The sequence below is a fragment of the Anguilla rostrata genome, chromosome 9, assembly GCF_018555375.3.
Source record: "Anguilla rostrata isolate EN2019 chromosome 9, ASM1855537v3, whole genome shotgun sequence".
Classification (NCBI taxonomy): domain Eukaryota; kingdom Metazoa; phylum Chordata; class Actinopteri; order Anguilliformes; family Anguillidae; genus Anguilla; species Anguilla rostrata.
In genome coordinates, this window is record NC_057941.1 from 22,559,068 (window position 1) to 22,579,886 (window position 20,819).

At 47.7% G+C, this 20,819-nt stretch overlaps 1 protein-coding gene across 7 annotated transcripts in view; it reads left to right on the top strand.

Moving 5' to 3' along the window:
- Window positions 1-20,819, top strand: part of robo3 (roundabout, axon guidance receptor, homolog 3 (Drosophila)) — a 158,501-nt gene that overhangs the window by 87,453 nt on the left and 50,229 nt on the right. For all 7 annotated transcript variants that reach the window (XM_064351077.1, XM_064351072.1, XM_064351071.1 and 4 more), the window contains exon 2: window positions 14,957-15,283. In XM_064351077.1, the coding sequence (XP_064207147.1) occupies window positions 15,142-15,283 (142 nt within the window). In that variant the 5' untranslated portion in view covers window positions 14,957-15,141. The remainder of the gene's footprint in view (window positions 1-14,956; window positions 15,284-20,819) is intronic.

The window sequence follows — 20,819 nt, forward strand, 5'->3', positions numbered from 1 at the left end:
TGGCTGGATGCATCAACATCCACACCAAGTTGCTTGTTTACAGCACCGTGAATTCAGTGTCAATTTTCAGATTCACCACAAAAAAAACCTCACCTGTCATCATCTGTCAGAGGGGCAAAAAGAATTTCTGATTTGTTTTCTCAATGCGTTTCAGTTGCTTGGTGCTTTGTCAGCTGTTGTAAACACTAATTATGTGCTCATAGTCTAATGTTCTCTGTAAAATGCTTTACTTTGGATTGGGGGTTGGGGGTTGGGGGGGGGGGGGGGCACAGGGGTGGTGGTGGAAGTGCGTATCATTGTGTAACGCCTGAGAATTTAGACATTTGTGGCTAATTCTGTTTGTGGGAAGCCTCGTTCAGCATCCCTTCCCAAGCCATTTAAAATATTATACCCTCCACTGATTTCACACATATATTGCAGATTCATTAGCCAAGACTGTGAACATGGCATCTTCCATAATCATCTTATCTGACAAGAATCTTACATCAGCCTGAGCTGATTAATTTTTGGTTCACGCAGAGTTCCAGAGTTCCAAACTGCCTCACAAAAACATTTTGGTGGGTGGGAAATCCTTCTATTTAAGGATTTAAAGTTTTGTTGGCTTTCTTCCCCCTGCCTGTTCACGCTTTTTAAGAGAATTTTAAAGTTTATGAGGTTTCTAGATTGGAATTTCACCACATTACGTCACTGCATGGTTATTGAGGAAGGTTCTGTTTTCTGGTTCTGTGGATGGTGTGTAATCAGGAGGGGGACACATTTGTTTGGCTGCTTTTGAAGTTAGTTTAGATGGCCTCAAAACAGCTGTCAGTTTTCTCATGATTGTCCCCAAGCTGGCCTGGAACAAAACCAGGGCTTGGATCAAAAACCTTGACTTGCAGTGTAATTACACATTACAAACCAGACTTCAATAGCTGTTGGCTTTTGCAACAGGGGAAGATTGCCTCTAACTAAAATAAAAATGACTAGCTAAGTTCTATTTTTATTTTTAGTTGTAAACAGGTAGGTTGACGTTCTGATTCCCTGTTCATTTTAATAGCTTCCTAGTTCCCGTAATTGTTTGTCTTGAAGTTTGGAGAAAATAAAGGAAAATTGAATACAGACTCCTGAAGGCCTAGATCAAAGGGGAAATTAATATACAAAAATAAATACAACAGAACAAAAATAGAAAAAAAATATATTAAAAAAATATTAGAGGGGAATAGAAGGACTTGATTTCATTTCTTTCATCAACCAAAACATTTCCTGGTGATGTGCGTCTGTGCATCACTCTTAAATTGGTGTCATTTCCTCAGAAGTACAGTTTGAGAAATGTGGTTGGGAGATTAGTCACAGATGTGACTCATTGGAGCACTAAGACTATGTCACTTCCTGTCCTGCATGTGTAAACAAAGCAGCTTCTAGGTGGCAGTCAATAAATAGAGAGAAACAAACATATCGTCTCCTAGCGGGGCCCCTTTCACCCAGAGAATCCCGTCTGACCAGATCTTAAATCTTAATTTCCCAGTGGGAAAATTGCTGAAGGGACTATTTCTCACGTTTAGCCTTTCAGTGACACAAAAGCCCATCCCAGATTCCTCACCCTCCCCCCCATTTGTTTATCCGCAAGTGTACCAATCTGTCAAACCCGCTTGTACGACCCCAAAAGATCAAACCATTTTATTAAACTCCATTTGCACATTTTGAAAATCTGGCAGTGACAGAAAATGTCCCAAATAATACTGTCGTATGCTACTGGAATAGTCTCAAAATGGTTTTTGCCACATAAGCCCATTATAAATCCATTGTTTCAGACTGTGGGCTCAGACAACCAACATTTTGACTGAAACTTTAAATATAATTGTCAATCAATCCTTTCTTCCTCAAAAAAGTGTTATTATTTAAATGACACATGGTTTTTTTGTAGGAAGAAAATACTTTGTTGCTCATGAAAGGTATATTAACCAGGCAGAAATTTCTTTTAAGTTACTGGCATTCTAGAATGAACTGAAAAGGCTCAAAAAGGGGTTCTTTGTGACGCTGGTGCTGACAGGGTAACCTAGTTAACCCCTTAGACCTTGGCATGCTCGAAGCGGCTGTCTGGTCTGAATGGGGCTCCAACAAAAGCACGTCATCAATCTCCTCCACTGCTGGACGTGTCCTTCGGCTGTGGACAGCTTAATGGGGGCGCACATTAGTTCCAGTGGTTACAGAGGCCTGCGTGTACCCCTCTGTCTGAAAACCAGGGTAAGCAGCGAACCTTCCTGCACCACTAGGGTCTCTGAGGTGAAGGTTTCCTCAGAAAACTCCCCACAAAGGGCAGTAAGCCAAGCGCACACGTTTACCAGAAGATATCACAGCTCACGAATCCCACAACGAGGCAGCCTGTGCAAGTGTGGAGGTATCGGCAATTTAAATAGGTTACAGCCCCCTCAGCTCTGGCTGACAGGAATGTCTTCTCTAGATGGTCGCTGTAGGGCCAGCATCTTGGCCACTACTCTCAGAGAACTCACAGAGGTATAGAGTAGAGCACCCTGGCATTTGGTTTATCAGTAAAATGGAATCGGAGGTGTCAGAAATGGGCAGGTAAGAGGTATGAAACGGAGTTGGATTATGTGTATGTATGGATTACAGTGCTTCACCTCCTATCTGGTGAATGGAAGATGATCTCATGAGGTCAGTTACACTGGCTGATTCCATAGAAGCTTATTTCATATTGCCCTAATTTTTATTGTCTGAATATTAAAGAACCTGAATGTTTTATTTTTGATGTAGAAGACATGCTCCTTTTTGTTTTATTATTGACTATTAATCTAGATTAATGTACAATAATAGACTCATCAATCAAATTAAACATACAGTTCAGTCTCTTTGACATTGAAAAACAAATCTTATTTAAAATTCATGCTGTGCATTTGATACGATTAGTGCTGTAGTAATCCTATGCTAACCCAGCCGCCGCAGGACCCCAAACTGTGCCAAATGTGCATTTATGTAAAGCCTCCCCCAGATTAAGTCAGTTAAATGGGAAATGCCTCAAATACATTCCATGCACCCAACCATCAGGGAAAGGAAGCTTCCTCAGTTTTGAGTGTTAATGCAATTAAAGGAATGAGGAACAGGAAGAAGGGTCTATCCAAACAAAGATGTCTCTGAGATGGCTAGAGATGGTAGAGGCTCCCTCTCCCATGGTTGGGAGCAAAGATCTACCTTCAGTAGATTTGACAAAATGCCTCTGATAACATACTGCATCCATGTGGGTATATTCCCTGATAGTGTATGACATCCATGTGGGTATATTCACCTGATAGTATACGACACTTGTGGTATAATTTCCTGATAGCGAGGCACCTGTGTATGAGGAGTGGATGCATTCAGCAGGTAGTATGACATGCACATGGGTACACCCTCATTTCCTGATAGCTTATGACGCCCATATGGGTATATTCAGATGGGCTCTGAATTCCTTCTGTGCCCGTGTCCTCAGTTAGCATGATTAGCATATGCGTGTGCTTGAGGATGTTTGTAAGAACCTTTCTGGAGGAAGCTGTGTTCCCAGATGTATGTGTGCATGTGTGTGCACACGTGGTGTGTGTGCGTGTGTGTGCACACGTGGTGTGTGTGCGTGTGTGTGCACACGTGGTGTGTGTGCGTGTGTGTGCACACGTGGTGTGTGCGTGTGTGTGCACACGTGGTGTGTGCACACGTGGTGTGTGCGTGTGCTTGCGTTTGAATGTGCAATAGTGGCACTCAGCCTCTCTGTGGACTGTTGTATCTCATTCCAAAGCAAATATGGGCAAACACACAGTTGGGCATTTGAAGGACGTGCAAACAGAAGAGACAATGCCTGGGGTCTGATGTCCCATTAGGAGCTCTGCTATTAAAGAGAGGCTGCTTCGTTATCGCTCTCGTTTTCTTCATTAGCAGGGACGGGACCACATTACTCACCTCCACTGTTTGCTCGACTTTCCTGCGCTCAGCCACTCCCTCCCTGTTTTTGGGGAGCAGTGTCATTACCGGGATATTAATGCCTTATCTAAAAGTTCTCCCCCTGTGAAATCAGCATAAAGAACTGGAAATAACAAAGTGCACGTTACTGGGGTTGAAAAAAATCTTAATTCACGGAGGTAATGTTAGAACAAAGAGAACAGTTTGATTTCTTTGTTTTTAAATGTTATTCTTCAATTATTTATGCTTATTACAATTATTACTATTCCTACCACCTGAAATTACTGTTGGGGTAGTAGTAACTGTAGTAGCACTAGGAGGAACAAGTATGGGATATAGTAAAAATTATTAAATATAACGTACACAGTGTAATTATAGTACCTGATATTGAAACAGTTCTTCATGTGCTTTATACATGTATGAATGCATTGTCAATATGTGGACTTGTGCTGTGACTCAGGATATGTAGGATGATGTCACACCATTAGAAAATGTGGCTAACTTGCCAGAGCTCTTTGTCTTACTCAGGAATGCGTTAAGTGGGTGGTTGGCTTTATTTATTTTGATGGGATTATTCGCAGTGACAGGTATGAGTGCAGATCTTATCGCCGTGGTTTACTGCATGGCCGTTCCGCGAGCGTCTCTTTAGCGATCGCCATTACAAAGTCACCTTACTTAAGAGGCTTGGGAACGGGGCGAAAGACGGCCGGGCCGTAAACTGATTAGTCAGGTAATGGGGCATATTCACTGCGAGCTCTTTGCCTGCCTTCTGTGCAGCGCCGAAGCCCTGAATCACCGGGCCTTCCCTCGGCGAGGGCGGCTCCTTGTGACTCTGCAGATCGGCTGAAGGGCGTCCATTACCCCTCACGAGACAGCCTCGCTGTTTAAAAGCCTTGCGCTGGAATTCAGCGCGGTCAATCACCATTTGCCTCCTTTGCTGTCTGGCTCTTCTTTCCCTCTTCCCTCTTTCGCTCTCTTCTCTTCTGTATCTTTCTCTCACCTCGCTGGAAGCATTCTCTTGGCAGTTTTCAAATTTTGACAGTCTCCGCTTGGGGATCCATTAACTGATGACTTGCTGTATGTCGAGTGTTGGCTCTGATGTGTAGTCTAGAGCGTGCTAGCCGCTTTCCTCTTGACTGTCCTCTGCAGAGTGGCTCTCCTCAAATTTGGGGAGGCCTGCTCACGATGCGGGCTTGAGGGTTGGAGCGGGGGCCGGGGAAAGGATATTATCCATTCCTCTCCAGGGGAGCAAAGATGCATTTCCTGATTCTTCTCTTGCCGTCCTTCCATCCTCGGACCGTTTCCTGTTGCACTCATCGTCCTGCTGATAAGGGAAGGAAAGAAACGCCCTGAGGATGGAGTTGATCCTGGGAGATTTGGGGAGGGCAGCAGGAGGACGCTGGCAGACAGGATGAGTGCACATGTGGTCCCCACACGGCTGGGCTGAGGTGCTTCCAAGCGGGTCCCCAGAGAATCCTCTCCCCCAACCTGTACACTTTCATTCCATTCCAATCACTAATCAGTGATCACTTCCTGTGCTATACCCTGGTTTAGCGCTAGATGAGGAATGAAATCTCTTTTGGAATCAAACTTCTTGCTGCCCCAAGCCTTGTGGAGTAGTCAGGAGAGTGAAGTTAAAAAGGGTAAAAAGCAGTGTTTTCTGAAAACAAATGGCTCTAATTACCCTCAGGGACAGTGTTGGATGTACTAATCATGCCCTATGCAAATAGTCCTCACTAGCAAGATTTATTTAAAGACCTGCTTTACATGCCCTCCATCCATTATCAGTAAGCACATTATACTGTTGAGCAACATGCTAATTCGGGGCAAATACTGCTTGCACAGGTTGGACCACACTCTGGATAGGATAGGATAGGATACCACAATAGCATAAGACACACACACAACATTTATTTTGAGGGATATCAACTTAGGCAATGTTTCTTTTTGGAACGTGTGTGATAATCAGTGTAGCCACTGGACCAGGTTTGAGCCTTGGTCTCAACAACAACCCCTGGATGCAACAGCTCATTGACTGTAGCCTCCACGGCACTGACCTCAGGTGCCACTGAATTTCAGTCATGTTTCAGAGCCAAAAAACCTGCCTCACGTATGTTTCTCTGCATTTCACCGTACACGTTTTCCCCAAGGAATTACACGCAGTAAATTATGCTGTGTGGAGCATGAAGAAAATGAACAAGACAGAAAATCCAGAAATATTGTTCTCCGTGCATTTTTACCTCGTTACCTGTTGCACGGAATTCTGGGGAACAGCTGGGGGACTGAAGAGATCAAAACAGAAAACCTTATTCGAACCAAGAAGTTGGAACAGTCAGCTCTTTGGCACTTGAGCCACTCTGGCAGAAAACTGAGCGAATGTCTGAGGAGAAGCTGGGAAGAAAGGAGACCGGGCCTTTAATCCTGATTGATATTCTGCTGCGCCCCTCTCCCAGCCTGCACAACCTTTCTGCCATGCCTGCCTTCCCTGCGTTCGGATGTTGCGCCGCTCCCCCCTTCCCCGCACGCTTCCTCGGCCCAGCGGTGTCCCGGCCAGACAGGATGCGAGGGTTGCGGGGTCACGGGGGTCGATCGATCCAGCCAGAACCGGTCCGGGAGGACGGCAAGGCTGTCGGCAGCCGCCGTGTGAGGGGGTGAAAAGATGCTAACACCGTATCCCATCCCACCAGTATGTGTTGTGAGCGGCGCACTCTAGGGTCCTGGGTGAGCCGCCGCTCCGCTCTCATGTTCAGGGGTGGCGTGTTGCTCGCGCTCCTCGCCCACCCTGCCCCCATTACTCTCGAGACGACTGTCCACAGCAGGAAGTGGACACCTCTCGGTGAAACGCAGTCCGTTTTCAATTTGTTTTCCAGATGTGTGTCTGCAAGGGGCCTTAGTTGAACCATGCATTGTAATGGGGGAGGGGGGTGAGGGATGGGGGGTGGGGAGGGGTAGAGGGGTTGAGCATTGTGATTAAATGTACTGTTTGGGATTAAATTTCAATGTAAAACAGAGAGAAAGATAAGCGAACACAAGTACCTGGGAATAATGGGACTTGCTTGTGTTTTGCTCTTCAGCTTACACGCATGCACAAAGGGGCTGAAAATTAATACCCACTTTCCTCTTTGAGGTTTTGCCTTCCCCATTTATAACTTGAGCACAAGGATAGTTTTTTTGCCCGCGTTTAAAAGATCGTTTACACTATCCGGCCGGTGGAGCGTGTTCTCAGTGTGCAGAAGGAAGGCAGTTTGCATTGATTGCAGGGCTGTGTTTTTGGTTCCTGCGGTGGGACTCGGCTGTGTTTTTGGTTCCTGTGGTGGGACTCGGCTGTGTTTTTGGTTCCTGCGGTGGGACTCGGCTGTGTTTTTGGTTCCTGTGGTGGAACTCTGCTGTGTTTTTGGTTCCTGTAATGGAACTCGGGTATGTTTTTGGTTCCTGTGGTGGAACTCGGTTGGTGCTATGGTTCCTGTGGTGGAACTTGGCTGTGTTTTTGGTTCCTGTGGTGGAACTTGGTTGGTGTTTTTGGTTCCTGTAGTGGAACTCGGCTGTGTTTTTGGTTCCTGTGGTGGAACTTTGTTGGTGTTTTTGGTTCCTGTGGTGGAACTCGGCTGTGTTTTTGGTTCCTGTGGTGGAACTTTGTTGGTGTTTTTGGTTCTGTGGTGGAACTCGGCTGTGTTTTTGGTTCTGTGGTGGAACTCGGCTGTGTTTTTGGTTCCTGTGGTGGAACTCGGCTGTGTTTTTGGTTCTGTGGTGGAACTCGGCTGCATTTTTGGTTCCTGTGGTGGAACTCGGCTGTGTTTTTGGTTCTGTGGTGGAACTCGGCTGTGTTTTTGGTTCCTGTGGTGGAACTCGGCTGTGTTTTTGGTTCTGTGGTGGAACTCGGAGCAGTACCGGCAGCAGCGCCGGGCTAGGTGACCGCTAAAGGGAGCGGTCAAACCGATGGAACGCGCAGAGCCACTCTAAGCCTGGCGCTCGCAGTGTGAAAGCCTCACTTGACTCTGCTGAAGCACAGAGCGCTTTTCCCAGAGGCCCTTCACAGAGCGCGGAAAGGCGGGTGTTAGGACAGACGCCCACGCGGGGGACTGCTGTCTGACAGCGGGGAGCGTTGACACATTTTGTGTGTGTGTTTGCTTGGTGTTGTTTGAGTGTTGACTTTACAGAAGGACTCCGAGTCCTGGCGTGGGGACTTGTTTGCCTGTATGTTTTTGCGAGTAGGGACGACAAGTGGACATTCGCCCACTGAGAAAACATTTGCTTTTAACCGCACTCTTTTTTTTTTTTTACTACCGAAATAGGCAACTGAATTAACAGACCTGATTACCAATGCATGCTGAACACTCAAAGCAGAGTGTGTGTAGTTTTAATATGTAAATCTGTTTCAGTGACAAATAGCCTACTGCTTTCCATTTTGCACGTTTGAATTTAAATTTTTAAAAATTAGTTCTTCCACATCTGTATTGATGAACATGCATTTGGATGCGTTGCTTTTGCTGTCATTTGTTTTGGTGAGGCACATTTTTAAATCTCCGTTCCCCTGAAGCGCCCGGTTGATACTCCCTGTTATTGCCTGACTTGAACCGTCTGAAAGCTTAATGGACATGAAGTCCTTGAACCAAGTCAGCTTGATTTTAAGGAGCTGCGTGGATCTCTGCTAACAGCAGTGACACTAATCTGTTTTTCTCAATTAGGCTGGAGAAAGAAAACACACACACACACACACACACACACACTTCCTCTGGTCTCAAGTCATCCCGTTTCAAGACGCAGATGGTGTAGCTGGAACCCAACTAAGCTGCTTTGTGGCCCCCAAGGTGTTGATGTTATGTTGTAAGTTGTCATGGAATTTTTGATAATCCATCCCCTGTCCCCAGTTGCTAGGACCTCCAGCACAGAAAGCAGAGTGGCTAAGACTCTGCCAAGTCATTTCCTTTTCAAATTTGGCCTGCCCATTTTCTCCCCTCCAAACAGAAGCCTAATTATGAGGACCATGGCTTTATGGCCTGTAGTTTGTATTCTCATGCAAGTACCCTTTTGTCAACTGCAAGGCTTAGAGAAAGGGAGTTTGGGGGTTAAGGGGGGGTGGGGGGGTGGGGGGGGGGTGTAGGGGGTGTAGAGGAACCCTCCCACCCCTTCTTTTCTCCCGTCTAACTTAGGGAAATAAGGGCAAATTTGCAAATCAATTCTGAAGCTCCAACTACAGAGAGGCGGAGAGAGGCTGTAAAACAACAAACTGGGTTTTTCCCCCCTCTTTCTGGGGGTGGGAGGAGGTGGGAGCTGGCTTGCAGACCCTAAAAAGAATTGCAGATGAGGTTTACAGAAAAAGAAGAAAGTTAGTAATTTTACATTTTCTTTCTCTTATTCTCCACCATCAGACCTTTCTTTCTCCTGCCTGTTCTCTGTGTGTTCTCAAATGAGCGCCATATCTATAGCAACTGTACCGCCATTTGAATTCAAAAGGGGCTTTACAGCCGAGGACTCTGAAGGTGTCATCAGCAGGGTTGGGGCAAAGGGTACTCACCGCGAAGCTTAATCTTTTCTTCTATGTCAGATAGCAGTGGAGAGGCTGAAAGGGTTTTTTTTTGTAGCTGTTGAGTGTAAAGCCAGCCAAGTAGCCTGTGTGTTGCATTGTTTTGGAATAAAGCTAAAATGGCTAAGTTTGTATTTACAGACAACAAATTGTTTCCCCCCTTCTAGTACACAGAGATGTTGTAAATGTTAGAGGTTAGTTAATTGTTTTCGAACTAACCAGGACTGAGCAAATGCTACTGCCATTTGGTTCTTGCCAGTACTATTCCCTGGCATGTTATGTAGGTATGTGGCCGTATAGCCATATGGCCTTTTTACTTTGCAGTTCCTAACACATTAGTGCTTTGAATGCTGCTTTCTTTTCTCTGTTTAATGGATGTTTCCCCAGAATATTAGCATGAAATAAATATTTCCGATGTATGCTAGCAAGCTAGCTACATCTGTAGACTTATTCTGTGATTGAAATGTTCTCAGAATCCTGTCAAAACAAATGTATTGCTTGGTGAGACGTTTTGTCAAAAAAAGACTAATACACGCACATCCAAACCAGTGATTCAGGTTTCGGACAGAATATCAGAGAAGTTAAAGCCATTAAATTCCTCACACCACCTTAGTTGCTCCCAAGTAACAAAGGATTTATCATAAAATGCACCACAACATGATCACCAGTTTGACCCTATGATGGGTTTTTGTCAGGCTGATACATTTGTAAGGGAAAGATTAAAATTCTTTGCAACAGCTTGGGTGAGCGCAGGGAGTATTTTAGGTTTGCAAAGGCCTACACAGGCTCAACGCTTTCTGCATTATTGAGGTGTGAGATAGTGATGGGCTCTCTCTGATTTTATTTCCACACTTTGGTCTGAAATTAAAGACATTAATTACTAGGTTTCAGAGCACCAGACTGACAGCTCAGACAAGAAAGATCGAAATTTTTATCAGTGTGCTTCCCCATGTAAGAAAGGGAAACGGGCTGTTTTCACCTCACGTGGCTGTCTAGCCGTTTTCTGAATAGATTCACTCAGTGGAATGCGCTGCTGATTTTACAGAAGATCTCTGATGGACCGAATGCTCTCATAGACCATTCATTGGGGTTGCATTTGCATGCCTTGTTAATGGAATCTGAGTTTAAGGACAGACTGTGGTGCTTTTTAAAAAACAATACGACACTGAGCTCTGACCTGGGGACTCAGGACCTGTTGTCATGGAAATACTGAAGCATGGACACTGACCCAAGGAATCACAAAGGGGTCTATCTGCCTGTCATTAGTGAAGCATTCATTTGAAATTCTTGTCTTTGAAGTAAAATTCTATCCAGTTGATTTGACAAACACTTAGCACAAGTTTTGTTTTGAAGAGTTAACTCCTCACACCCCAGTTTCGTAGCATTTTTTTGTTCAGTGTGCCTTCTGAGGGTTGTTAGGTTGGGATTTTGGTTTGCGCTTTAAACAATAAAATCCCTTTATTAGAAGAAGTGCTGATATGATAAATCTTCTCAGCACTAAAAGCCCTCTCTGGCAGCTCAGAGATGTTGTTATATGCCGTTGTACTGAGGAAGCTGGCACAAATTGCGGTACGCAGGGTTCTGGCATACCTAATGTCTGAGACAGCAAGGTCACCTCTCCCTGGCTCAGTAGCTTCAACTTCCCACTTCAGCACTTAATTTCTCACAACCTCTGTCTGTCTCTTTCTGTCTCTCTCTTTCTGCCTCTGTCTGTCTGTCTGTCTTTCTCTTGTTTTCTCTTTCTATTTTTTTCGTTTCTGTCCGTCTGGCTGTCTGTCTGTCTCTTTCTGTATCTCTCTGTATATTTATCTGTCTCTCACTCAGTCCTTCTCACTCCCTCTCTATAGCTCACTCTCATTCTTCTCCATCACTCGCTTTTCATCACTTCCCTGTGAAATCAGGCATCACGTCCTTCTGGGAAGTGTTTCTGTGGGATAGCTCTTCCAGGATGAGGGGGTCTTATCTACTCTGGACTCGCCAACACTCCCCGTTTCCCTGCGGTTTCCCCTGCTTTAGAGCGGCAATGTTTGGCACTGGATGCTGCCGCAGTAACTGGCTCGCCAGTCATGGAGGGTTGCCATTTGGTGGGAACAAAGTGGCATGTCATTGCAGACTGTCCATGTTTGCATTTGATGGATCGTCTGGTAGCTGCGACGGAGATCAGCCACAGTCCTCAGTATCTGCGCAGGTTTTCTGCGCTCATTCCTACCTCCTCCCATTCTCACTTCTCCACACCGTTCCCTCATTTCTCCGCTGCCTCTCTTTTCGCTCCCCTCTCTCCCATTCCTGCCTTTCCTTATCCATCCCTGTATTTCTCATTTCTTTCTTAAATTCCCTTGCTTGCCCTCACTCTGTCTGCCTCCCTTTCCCTCCATCCCATCCTTTCTATCCCTGTCACTCGCCCAAACTTTTGTCCCCCCCCCTTGATGGCCCACCCGTCCTGTCCCTCCCAGCTTGCCTCTCTCCCCCAGCTCTTACCATCTCCTGATGCACTGAAAGGAGGATAAACCTGGAGTAGCTTTAGATCACCTTCGGGTCAGCTTAGGTCAGCTGCACTCAACGTGATGGAGCCTTTGGCACAGGCGTTCACTGGCCCACTGTGCCCTGGAGGTGGGTTGCTCTGAGCGCTCTGGAGTGCTTAAAAGCATCCAAACGTGTTTATCGCCTTTCGGCTTAACCCGCGCTGGACCTACGGGAAGGAGATCCCTCAAAAGCATTTGCATTTTTGGGGATCTCATTCTTTGCATGCCTCCCTTTTTTAAAAGGCTTTTCCAGAACCTTCCACAAGGCAGTGTACCTTTACCGTCCGGCGCCCATGCCCGAGATCCACGGGCTTCGCGTCTTTCCCTCACCTTAAGCGGCTCACGCAAGTCCCTGAAGCTGAAACTTCTCACTCTGTTTTTCTCCTCCAGAGTGAAAAGACAGGTGTCAATGGGTTCTGAGGGGGAGGAGAAATGTGTTTTATCAGCTTCGTTCCGTTCTGCCGTACGGGCTCTCCTCGTCCGGATTCTCCTTATTCTGACCTGTTGGCTCTTCGCCAAGCAGCTGTCTCCCACGCCGAGCCCCTGGCCGCCCGCGTTTTTTTCTGTTTCCCGTTAGCCGTACCCTTTAGAAACCCCCACGTGACACTTCCACTCGGGCGGGTCATACCGGCCGGCCTGTAATATTTATGAAGCTGCTCTCAGGGTTTAAGTCCTGCTGGTTTTCTCCACCGCCCCCCGCCAACCAAAGTCTGCCTGGCCTTCTGTGTGTCTCCTAAAAGCTATTAGCCGGCGGTCTTAACCCCGTTCTCCCGCAGAGGAGAGGCACTCTGCGCAATTGCTCTCCGATTTGCCCGTAGCATTTGAATCCGGGCCTGCCAGGGTTTTGCAGAAGGGTCTGGTTGCTCAGAACTCAGTGGGTTGTGCCCCTTCTTCCACCTCGGTGTTTGTAGGTGCAAGCGGGCACACATACCTGAGCTGAGGCCAGACCTGTCCACGTAACTCAGTTTCACATTTTGTGTCCTTGTATTGTTTTCTGGTATTAACCATTTTTGCAGAAAAAGCATGTTCCACTGGATCTTGATTTCATTCATTGTTATAAGGCCAGTATTTTATTTTTTATTTTTATTTTTTTACATGAACCAGCTGTAGGTAAATTATATGGCATGAAAGTACCTCTGTGACTATAATCGCTGGAGATAAACAAACTGCACATGTCAGAATGGCAAATTGTTTCACACCACTGTGCAGCCACCAGTAGGGACAGCTGTGATTTGTTTTTGTTTCTCTGAAGAAAATTTTAAGAGAAATCCAAAATTTATGAAAATATTGGAGAAAAAATGCAGCACTGTGAAGTTGCAGCTTATTGTATGAATTCAGATATTAAATATGTAATTTTGCTAACCATGTTTACATGTACCACCTAGCAGTCGCTAGATATATTACTGTTAATTCAGCTTTTTTTTTGCAAAACGCTATTTATCTTGCACAATCTCTTGTCATGTTGCGAAACATCTGGTCTCTCACAAAATATTTCATTTTAGATGGAATGCTGTCAAATGTAAGGCCCTGGGTGGCATAGAAATAAAACCTGTGGTCCTCACTGTGCGTCAGTTTCCTAAGTTTTATTAGTTCAGGCATCTTCAAAAAGCCTTGAAATGCTGTATAAACTAACAGCAGGCACCATTCTGATTTATCTCTGGTCAGTTGTTGCTATGTACATTGCTAGATAAATGACGTGCACTTTCTTGGCATATAGCCTACTGCCCCAGTGCTTGTTAAACTGACAATTAGATCTGAAGTCAAAGGTTCTAATATGGAACTATAAAGAATCAATTACTTGAGTAGCAACAAATCCATATCTTCATTAGATCAAAGGTAGCTCTCTGCCCGAGAATTGGACTGTAATGCGATTTCCTCTGATGTTATTTTGTTTTTGTTTTTTTTTAAAGACACTGAAACATTTCTCTCGGTGCAGTTTAATTGGTTTGCGAGCGGAGCGATGGAAATTCTTCCCCTCCCGTTCACCTGCAGAATGCGCTCGGTCTTTGTCCCTAATCCCATAACCCCAGGGATTTGACAGTTTGAGAATGGTATTTGCCCACCGAATCCGAGTGCCCCCCTTATCAGAGGCATCGGGGGGCCGTTTGAAGTGCATTCTCACACCTGCGTCGGCAGGAAGGCCCGAAAGCGCCTAATCTCAATGCAGACGACACGGGGACGAGCGACCGCAAACAAGGCCTCGATAACCGCTTTGAAAGACCAAAACAATGGATGAGAGGAACAAAGGATAGTCACGAACGAGCCAAACAAAGGTGCTGGATGAGAGAAGCAAAGAATAAACAGTAAATGAGAGGAATAATTATTTCAGTCTGTATCCTGCTAATCAAACCCCCCCTCCCCCCCCCTGCACTCCCAAAAGAGAATGCACCCTTTCTACTGAGGTTGTGTTTGTGTTGGTATTCATTGCTAATTGTCCTTCCAACATAGTCATCCAGAGGAGGAAAAAAAATAGAAGCCATTTCAAACTGCTGTCAAAACATGTCTGAACATCCAGCCTATCGTTCGTTCCCCTCTCCATTTTATAACCTTGAAAACCTCCACAGCCAGAATGAATTCCCATACGTTTCGAAGGAGAGGAAATAATGATTTCTCTCCACCCTGCTTCTCCCATGCTGTGCGGAGTAGCCTAAATTGTCTTTTTACTTTGATAAATGGAGCATTAACATTGTAATTTCAACCTCTCAAGGCGCACACGGCCAATAAGTGCTTTCCTTCCACGGGTTACCAGCAGTTTATAGAAATAGATTGTGTTTTCCCTCCCCGTTAATATTGATGCGCACAAGCAAATGTGGGGGAATTGGATGGGACAATTTCAGACAGGATTAAGCTTGCTGCACATCAGATGTGTTTGTTCACAGTTTTGTGACCCCTTTCCCTCATCCCCCCACCCTCCCCTCTCCCGGGGGCTGAAGGGAAATCCGAGAGGGCGCGAGGTCGTTAAATCCTTCTCCCCTTCCACCCGCAGGGTCGCGGCCGCGGTTGGAGGACGCCCCGCCCCGGATCGTGGAGCACCCCTCCGACCTGATCGTGTCCAAGGGGGAGCCGGCCACCCTCAACTGCAAGGCGGAGGGTCGCCCCAGCCCCACGGTGGAGTGGTATAAGGACGGGGAGCGGGTGGAGACGGACCGGGAGGACCCCCGCTCCCACCGCATGCTCCTCCCCAGCGGCTCCCTCTTCTTCCTGCGCATCGTCCACGGGAGGCGGAGCAAGCCCGACGAGGGCGTCTACGTCTGCGTCGCCCGCAACTACCTGGGGGAGGCGGTCAGCCGTAACGCCTCGCTGGAAGTGGCCAGTACGTCTCTCTCCGTTCCCCTCCTCCCTTGTCCACCCGATGCTTTTGTCAGGGAGGTTATTTGAACGTTTCGCGAACGTTGCTGAGATGTTGCCGCGCGCCGGCATTCCCCGTCGGGCCTCGGTTTGAGCCGAGCGGAGAAATCGGGCCCGTGGCGTTCATTTAAGGGGAAGTAATCCGATTGCGCTGATTACCGCGGACGGCCGGGTGACAGCTCATGCGAGAGGCAGCGACCGCCACAGGACGTGATGTCGTGAAGCTCGATTGAGGCTCCTTCCAGGTAGCAGATGTCGGGCCAGAAACGCAGCCTTGTGGGAGTGCTCGCCGTGGAGCCGAGCCAGGGCTTAGCAGCAGGGAGGACGGTAGCCAGAGCACTCAAATTAAACGCTGCGGGGATGATTTGACTTTCTGAAATTAAATTATACGGTGACTGGAAGGTGGGTCCTGTTCGTCAGGACTGTTTTAATAAGTCATGCCAAACACTCTTTTGTTTTCTGCCTCCATTCCAGCACAGAATTACCGTTAGCACTGAAAATGCAGATGCCGACTGAAAGGAGGACCTCCTCTAGAAAGCTGAAGCTGTCTTGCATGTTATTTAAGGGCCCATCAGAAGCAAAGACTTTGAAGTTATGTAGAAGGGCAGGACTATTGTATGCTTTAATTATTGCTCACGCAGGGCTCTAACATCAATCCATTAAAGAAAGCGTTAAAGGACGCGTGAAGCCGCGATCCGTTACAGTCCGCGAAGTTTCCCACAGCCCTAGCGCCGTTGCCGAGGGACGTTCTCTCTGCCTTGCTGTCGCCTGGCTCGGTTCCTTGCTGGTTCTTTAGCCCTTTCTGGGGTAGAAATTCCATCCGCTTCTCCTGGAGAAGCTCGTCGGCCTGCCGCCCGGCCACTCGAGCGGCGCGGTTCTGCTGCAGACACGCTCCTGACAGTCCGCCGTTGATTAGCAGCCGCCAAACGGGCGCCGGTTCCGTGGAGGAGCGCGGGGGTGGCCGCGCATAGTAAAAGAGCCGCGATGCTAACGGACCGCGTTAGCCGCAAGCGCGTTCGGTTTGAACAGAGCAGGCAAAGCCTTCCAGCTCCAGAGCTATCACTTTACGCTTATCGTGTTTGACATAACAAATGCGCGGCGCGCATGCGGACGGAAAACATATAAATTAAATGCCGCAGCGCTACTAGGATGAGCTGAACATCCATGAACACATTTACTCATATAGAATTAAACACATTTTTAAAATCAGCTTTCACCCAGGTTATGGACAACAACATTCTGTTGAAGCAAAAAAATGAACGAAAAATTGAAACGTTTCACTACGGACGCTGTTGAACCTCCAGACTGTTCTTGAATCTGAAGGCTCCAGCAGTAACTTAATTGAGGACTTAACGTCCTTGAGTAGCACAGCGGACATTCTGTGCGAAGCGTTTCAGTCAGTTCATACGCTTTTCTCCTTGACGCACACCTCGGAGGCTGATCTTTTGAACCGTAGTAACCAATCTAAACTGCAGCTAGCCACATGCTTTTATCTCCCATCCTGCTCTTGGCTATAGTGAGCAGATTGCTGGCCTTGTTTGCGGTGCGGAGTGTGAAGTCTGCCTTGCTGTTTGCACTTGTCGTAAAAGGTGTGTCTGGGGTTATCTCGTGAAGGTAAACATGACCTGGCTGATTGAGTATTGCTTCATGGAGACCCGGGAGTGCTGAGGGGCACTGTAGAGAGAGAGAGAGAGAGAGAGTGAGCGAGAGAGGTTGTTTAAGTTGGAATAGGGTCAAACTGAGTTCATGGCGACAAGGCTGAAGGCGGGTGTTTTTTGTCTGGCGTCTTCGCTGAATCAACAGTGACCTCGACCGCGGCGGCTCTGGCCGCTGTTTGCTTTATTTTAAACCTGTGGAGGTGTCTGTTTTAAACAGCCCCGTGTTTGCACCAACACCACATCGCTTTGTTCCCACTGCGACTTAACATGCATTAGCCCTGTATCTCAGTCACCTGAGATCTCTCTCAATCACAGTTCCTCCTTCTGGGATGCAGTCATTGTTCTGGTGCATTCACAAGTTCACAGTGTTTTTTATTTTGGGATCTGTACCTGTTCTTCAGCAGTGCCCTGGCAGTCTCTGTAATACAGCTGGAACCTGTTAGATTGTTTCTTGTTTTAGAGGGAAAGACATCGGGCCACTTAATCCCTGCAGCACATTGACTTCAGACTCTTTTAACGTCACATTACTTCAGTGTTTCTTGAATTCCCGAAAGTTGAGAAACTCATTTTTATTTTTACTTTGCATAAAATGTCTATTACTGGAAAGTCTTCACAAAGGAAAGCTGACAGGAAAATGAACACGGTTGATTGGACAGCTCGTGGTTATATGACGAGGGATTAAAATACGGACGAAATGAACGTTTTCCTTGACGCTGAGTAATGCATACTCATTCCTTGCCGGTGAAATCGTTACACTTTCCGTGGCCTGCGTTGCCCCCTTCAATCTGATCCCAAGCTGCTATATCAAGCTGCTCTCCTTGTTCTGTTGAACGAGTCTTGCTTGTGACAGCCGCTCTGTGAGCATGTGTTCAGTGGATGGGGTGGACAGGCCGGACCTTGTGTCTGACGCAGTGGATTTGGCCGCTGACCGAACGCACGCGCTGCCCTTCAGGTGGCTGACATCCTCTTCAGCTGCCGTCCTCCATGTCCCCGCCCACCCCCTTAGCCCAGCCCCCCGACAGGCTAACGGCTAGCGCAGCTCTGCTGTTGAGCGTGTAGCCTCTCTTACCCTCGGTTTTCTCGAGACGAGAACCTTCCGCGAGGCGTCTGCAGCACGTCCCTGGGCTCGGTTAGCGCGGGGTACGCCCCTGAGCCAGGAATAGGCTCGTGAGGCCGGCTCGGGGGTTACGGGGCTGCACTAGTCCTGTGGAGAGCAGGGTTGTGTTGTTCTTGGCCGCTCCGCCGGGGCTGCTACGTTGGCCAGTAATCGCGCGCGTTCCTTGTCGCGGCGGGGCTCAGACACGCTGAGCCTAGCGTAGCGTCTCTGCAGACGGGTCGTGAGTGCGGACCCAGTCCACTTAACGGACGCCCGGGTTCCCCCGCGCTCGCCAGCTCGCCCACGTCACGTGACCTCGAACGCATCCATCTGTCGTCGCTCCGGCACCGTGCTCGCCAACGACGAGTTCAGGGGCCGCGCGGACGACCAATGTTACGCAGACAAGTGTGTGTGTGTGTGTGTGTGTGTGTGTGTGTGTGTGTGTGTGTGTGTGTGTGTGTGTGTGTGTGTGTGTGTGTGTGCGTGTGTGTGTGCGTGTGTTTGTACATGGGTGCACACGTGTTTGTGTGTGCATGCATTGGTATGCGTTTGCATGTGTATATATTTGTGTGTGTGTGCATGCATTGCTATGCGTTCATATGCATATTTTCTTGTGTTCATGCACGCGTGCCTGGTTGTGCTTGCCTGCCTGTGTTTTTGTGTTTGTATGTGTATTTCTCTGAACCCAGTATCAGTGTGTTTATGTGCGTGTGTGTGAGAGAAATATTTTACATTACATTTTCTCATGCTGTGTTGCACAATCACTGTTGCGTAATATTGCAGTTCATATTAAGCAGAATTATAAATCTCTTCAGTATTTCTTAGCCAATAGTACTGAGAAAAAACTGAAATGTAAGTTGTGTTTAGTGGTTTACATTTTAGTAACAATGGCTCTGCATTCATTCGCATGGAACAGATAAACCATATGCAAATATAAGCATAATTAGTAGCACTGGATAATTGCAACCAAAAACTGGTGTACTGTGACCAAATAAGATACACTGTCTTAGTTATTATTCATTTCAGCATACTGAACTAGATAGTTTTAATGCTCCTCTCTTTCCACATCTGTGATTGCCTGAATGCCTGGCTTATGAGTCACTACTGCTCTCAAATTGTGAAGCCTTTTTGATCAGAAGTTTATTTCACGCAGAAACTATCTGTCATCCATGTGCTCTTCTGTCACCAGGAAAGGCTTTCACGATGACCTGCTTGAGTCCGTTTAGAGACAGGGTTTGGTGGGGGGAGGGAGAGGAGAAATATATGGATTTCAAACGGGGGCGCCTGGGGTAACCGAACCCCGGCAGAACCCGGGGACGGCGAAGGTCGCGTGGGGGTTGGGTCCAGTTTCCAGGGGAACAGGTGAGGACAAGGACGGCAGCTGCCCTGGGGAATTGTGGGAGTGAACAGGTGAAAGCACAGATCTGACGTTGTGCTCCTCTGTTGTGCAGTTTGGGCCGCGGGGTGCCGGCCAACTTTCTCACCCTCCGTAATCCCGCGGGTCTGGCTAAGGGACAGCTGAGGAACAGCCTCTGCCCCTCCCCCGCTACACACATTACAGCAAATGAATAGTAGGTTTGCAGATTAGTGAAAGGGCGTAGTATATTAGGAAGCCTGGTATTCCCTAAATAAAGTGTCTGAACAGCCCTGCATTGGTTTATGGAGCGCTGTAGCATAGATTTGCGTCAGGCGGCCTTTGATCCATACTTTTCCTCTTTATCGGGTCCCGAACACACTCGGTGCCGGTAGGAGCTTGGCACAGAGCCCAAAAGCAGGGGCGACTGTGGCGCAGGGAGGAGCTGTAATCGATGCCACCGCTGTCCCTATCGCTGGCTCTCGTGGTTCAGGCTTTTGTGTTGATTGCTCTGCCTCTCTGTCTGTCCATTAAGGGCACTTAATAATGACAAGCGAAGCAGCTTTCAGATCGTGGTCGCTGAAGATTCTGGAACAGCGGAGCACTGAAAATGTCAAATGCATTTTTGTTGTAATTCCATTGAGTAAAAGAATGACACAGCTTCATCGAACCGAACGGCTGTCGCCGCCCCTAGCCTGTCTCCGGCCCTGGTCTCGCAGAGCTGACCGCGGGCGCTCCGGTCTCGCGTCCCCTTCTGTCTCCGCGGTCGCCGGTCGGAGGGCGTTTTGTCCGGCGGCCCGGCGGCGCACAAAGCCCTGGCGCGGGCCGAAAGGTCGCCGGGAGGGTCGCGGTCCTGCCGTCTGACGGAGCCGCACTAATGGGATCGCTTTGAGCCGCCTGTCTGAGGAAGGACAGGGAGGAGGCCCGTGCGTCTGTCCTGCGGCCATCCCTCGCCCCGACCTCTCCGTGATTAATGGATTAATTAGATGCGGCCGGAGGCTAACGAGATGTCAGTGGCTCGCGGGAGGGGTACGGGTGCTCGGGGGGGTGGGCACCAGGGAATTTGGAGCACAACAGGTGGTGGAAGGGAAAAGCGTTTAAGGGCAATAGTGCGTTAATGAGGAGCGTTACATCCGGGTGCTTTCACGTGGGTCAGATTACAGCCTGAACAGCCGGGTCAGCTGTGTAGAACAATGGACTCCTGGTCTGATCAGTGACCAATCACATTATTACGACACAGCAAAGAGTTCAACCCTGATAGAGTTCTTTTAACTTGTAGGAGGACACGTGGTCTCTATTTGACGTATGTAAACTTTGGCCTGTATCCAATCAACATTTGTCCCTAACTTTGACTTACTTAAACGTCATTTTATTGACTGCTGAATTCTCCAAA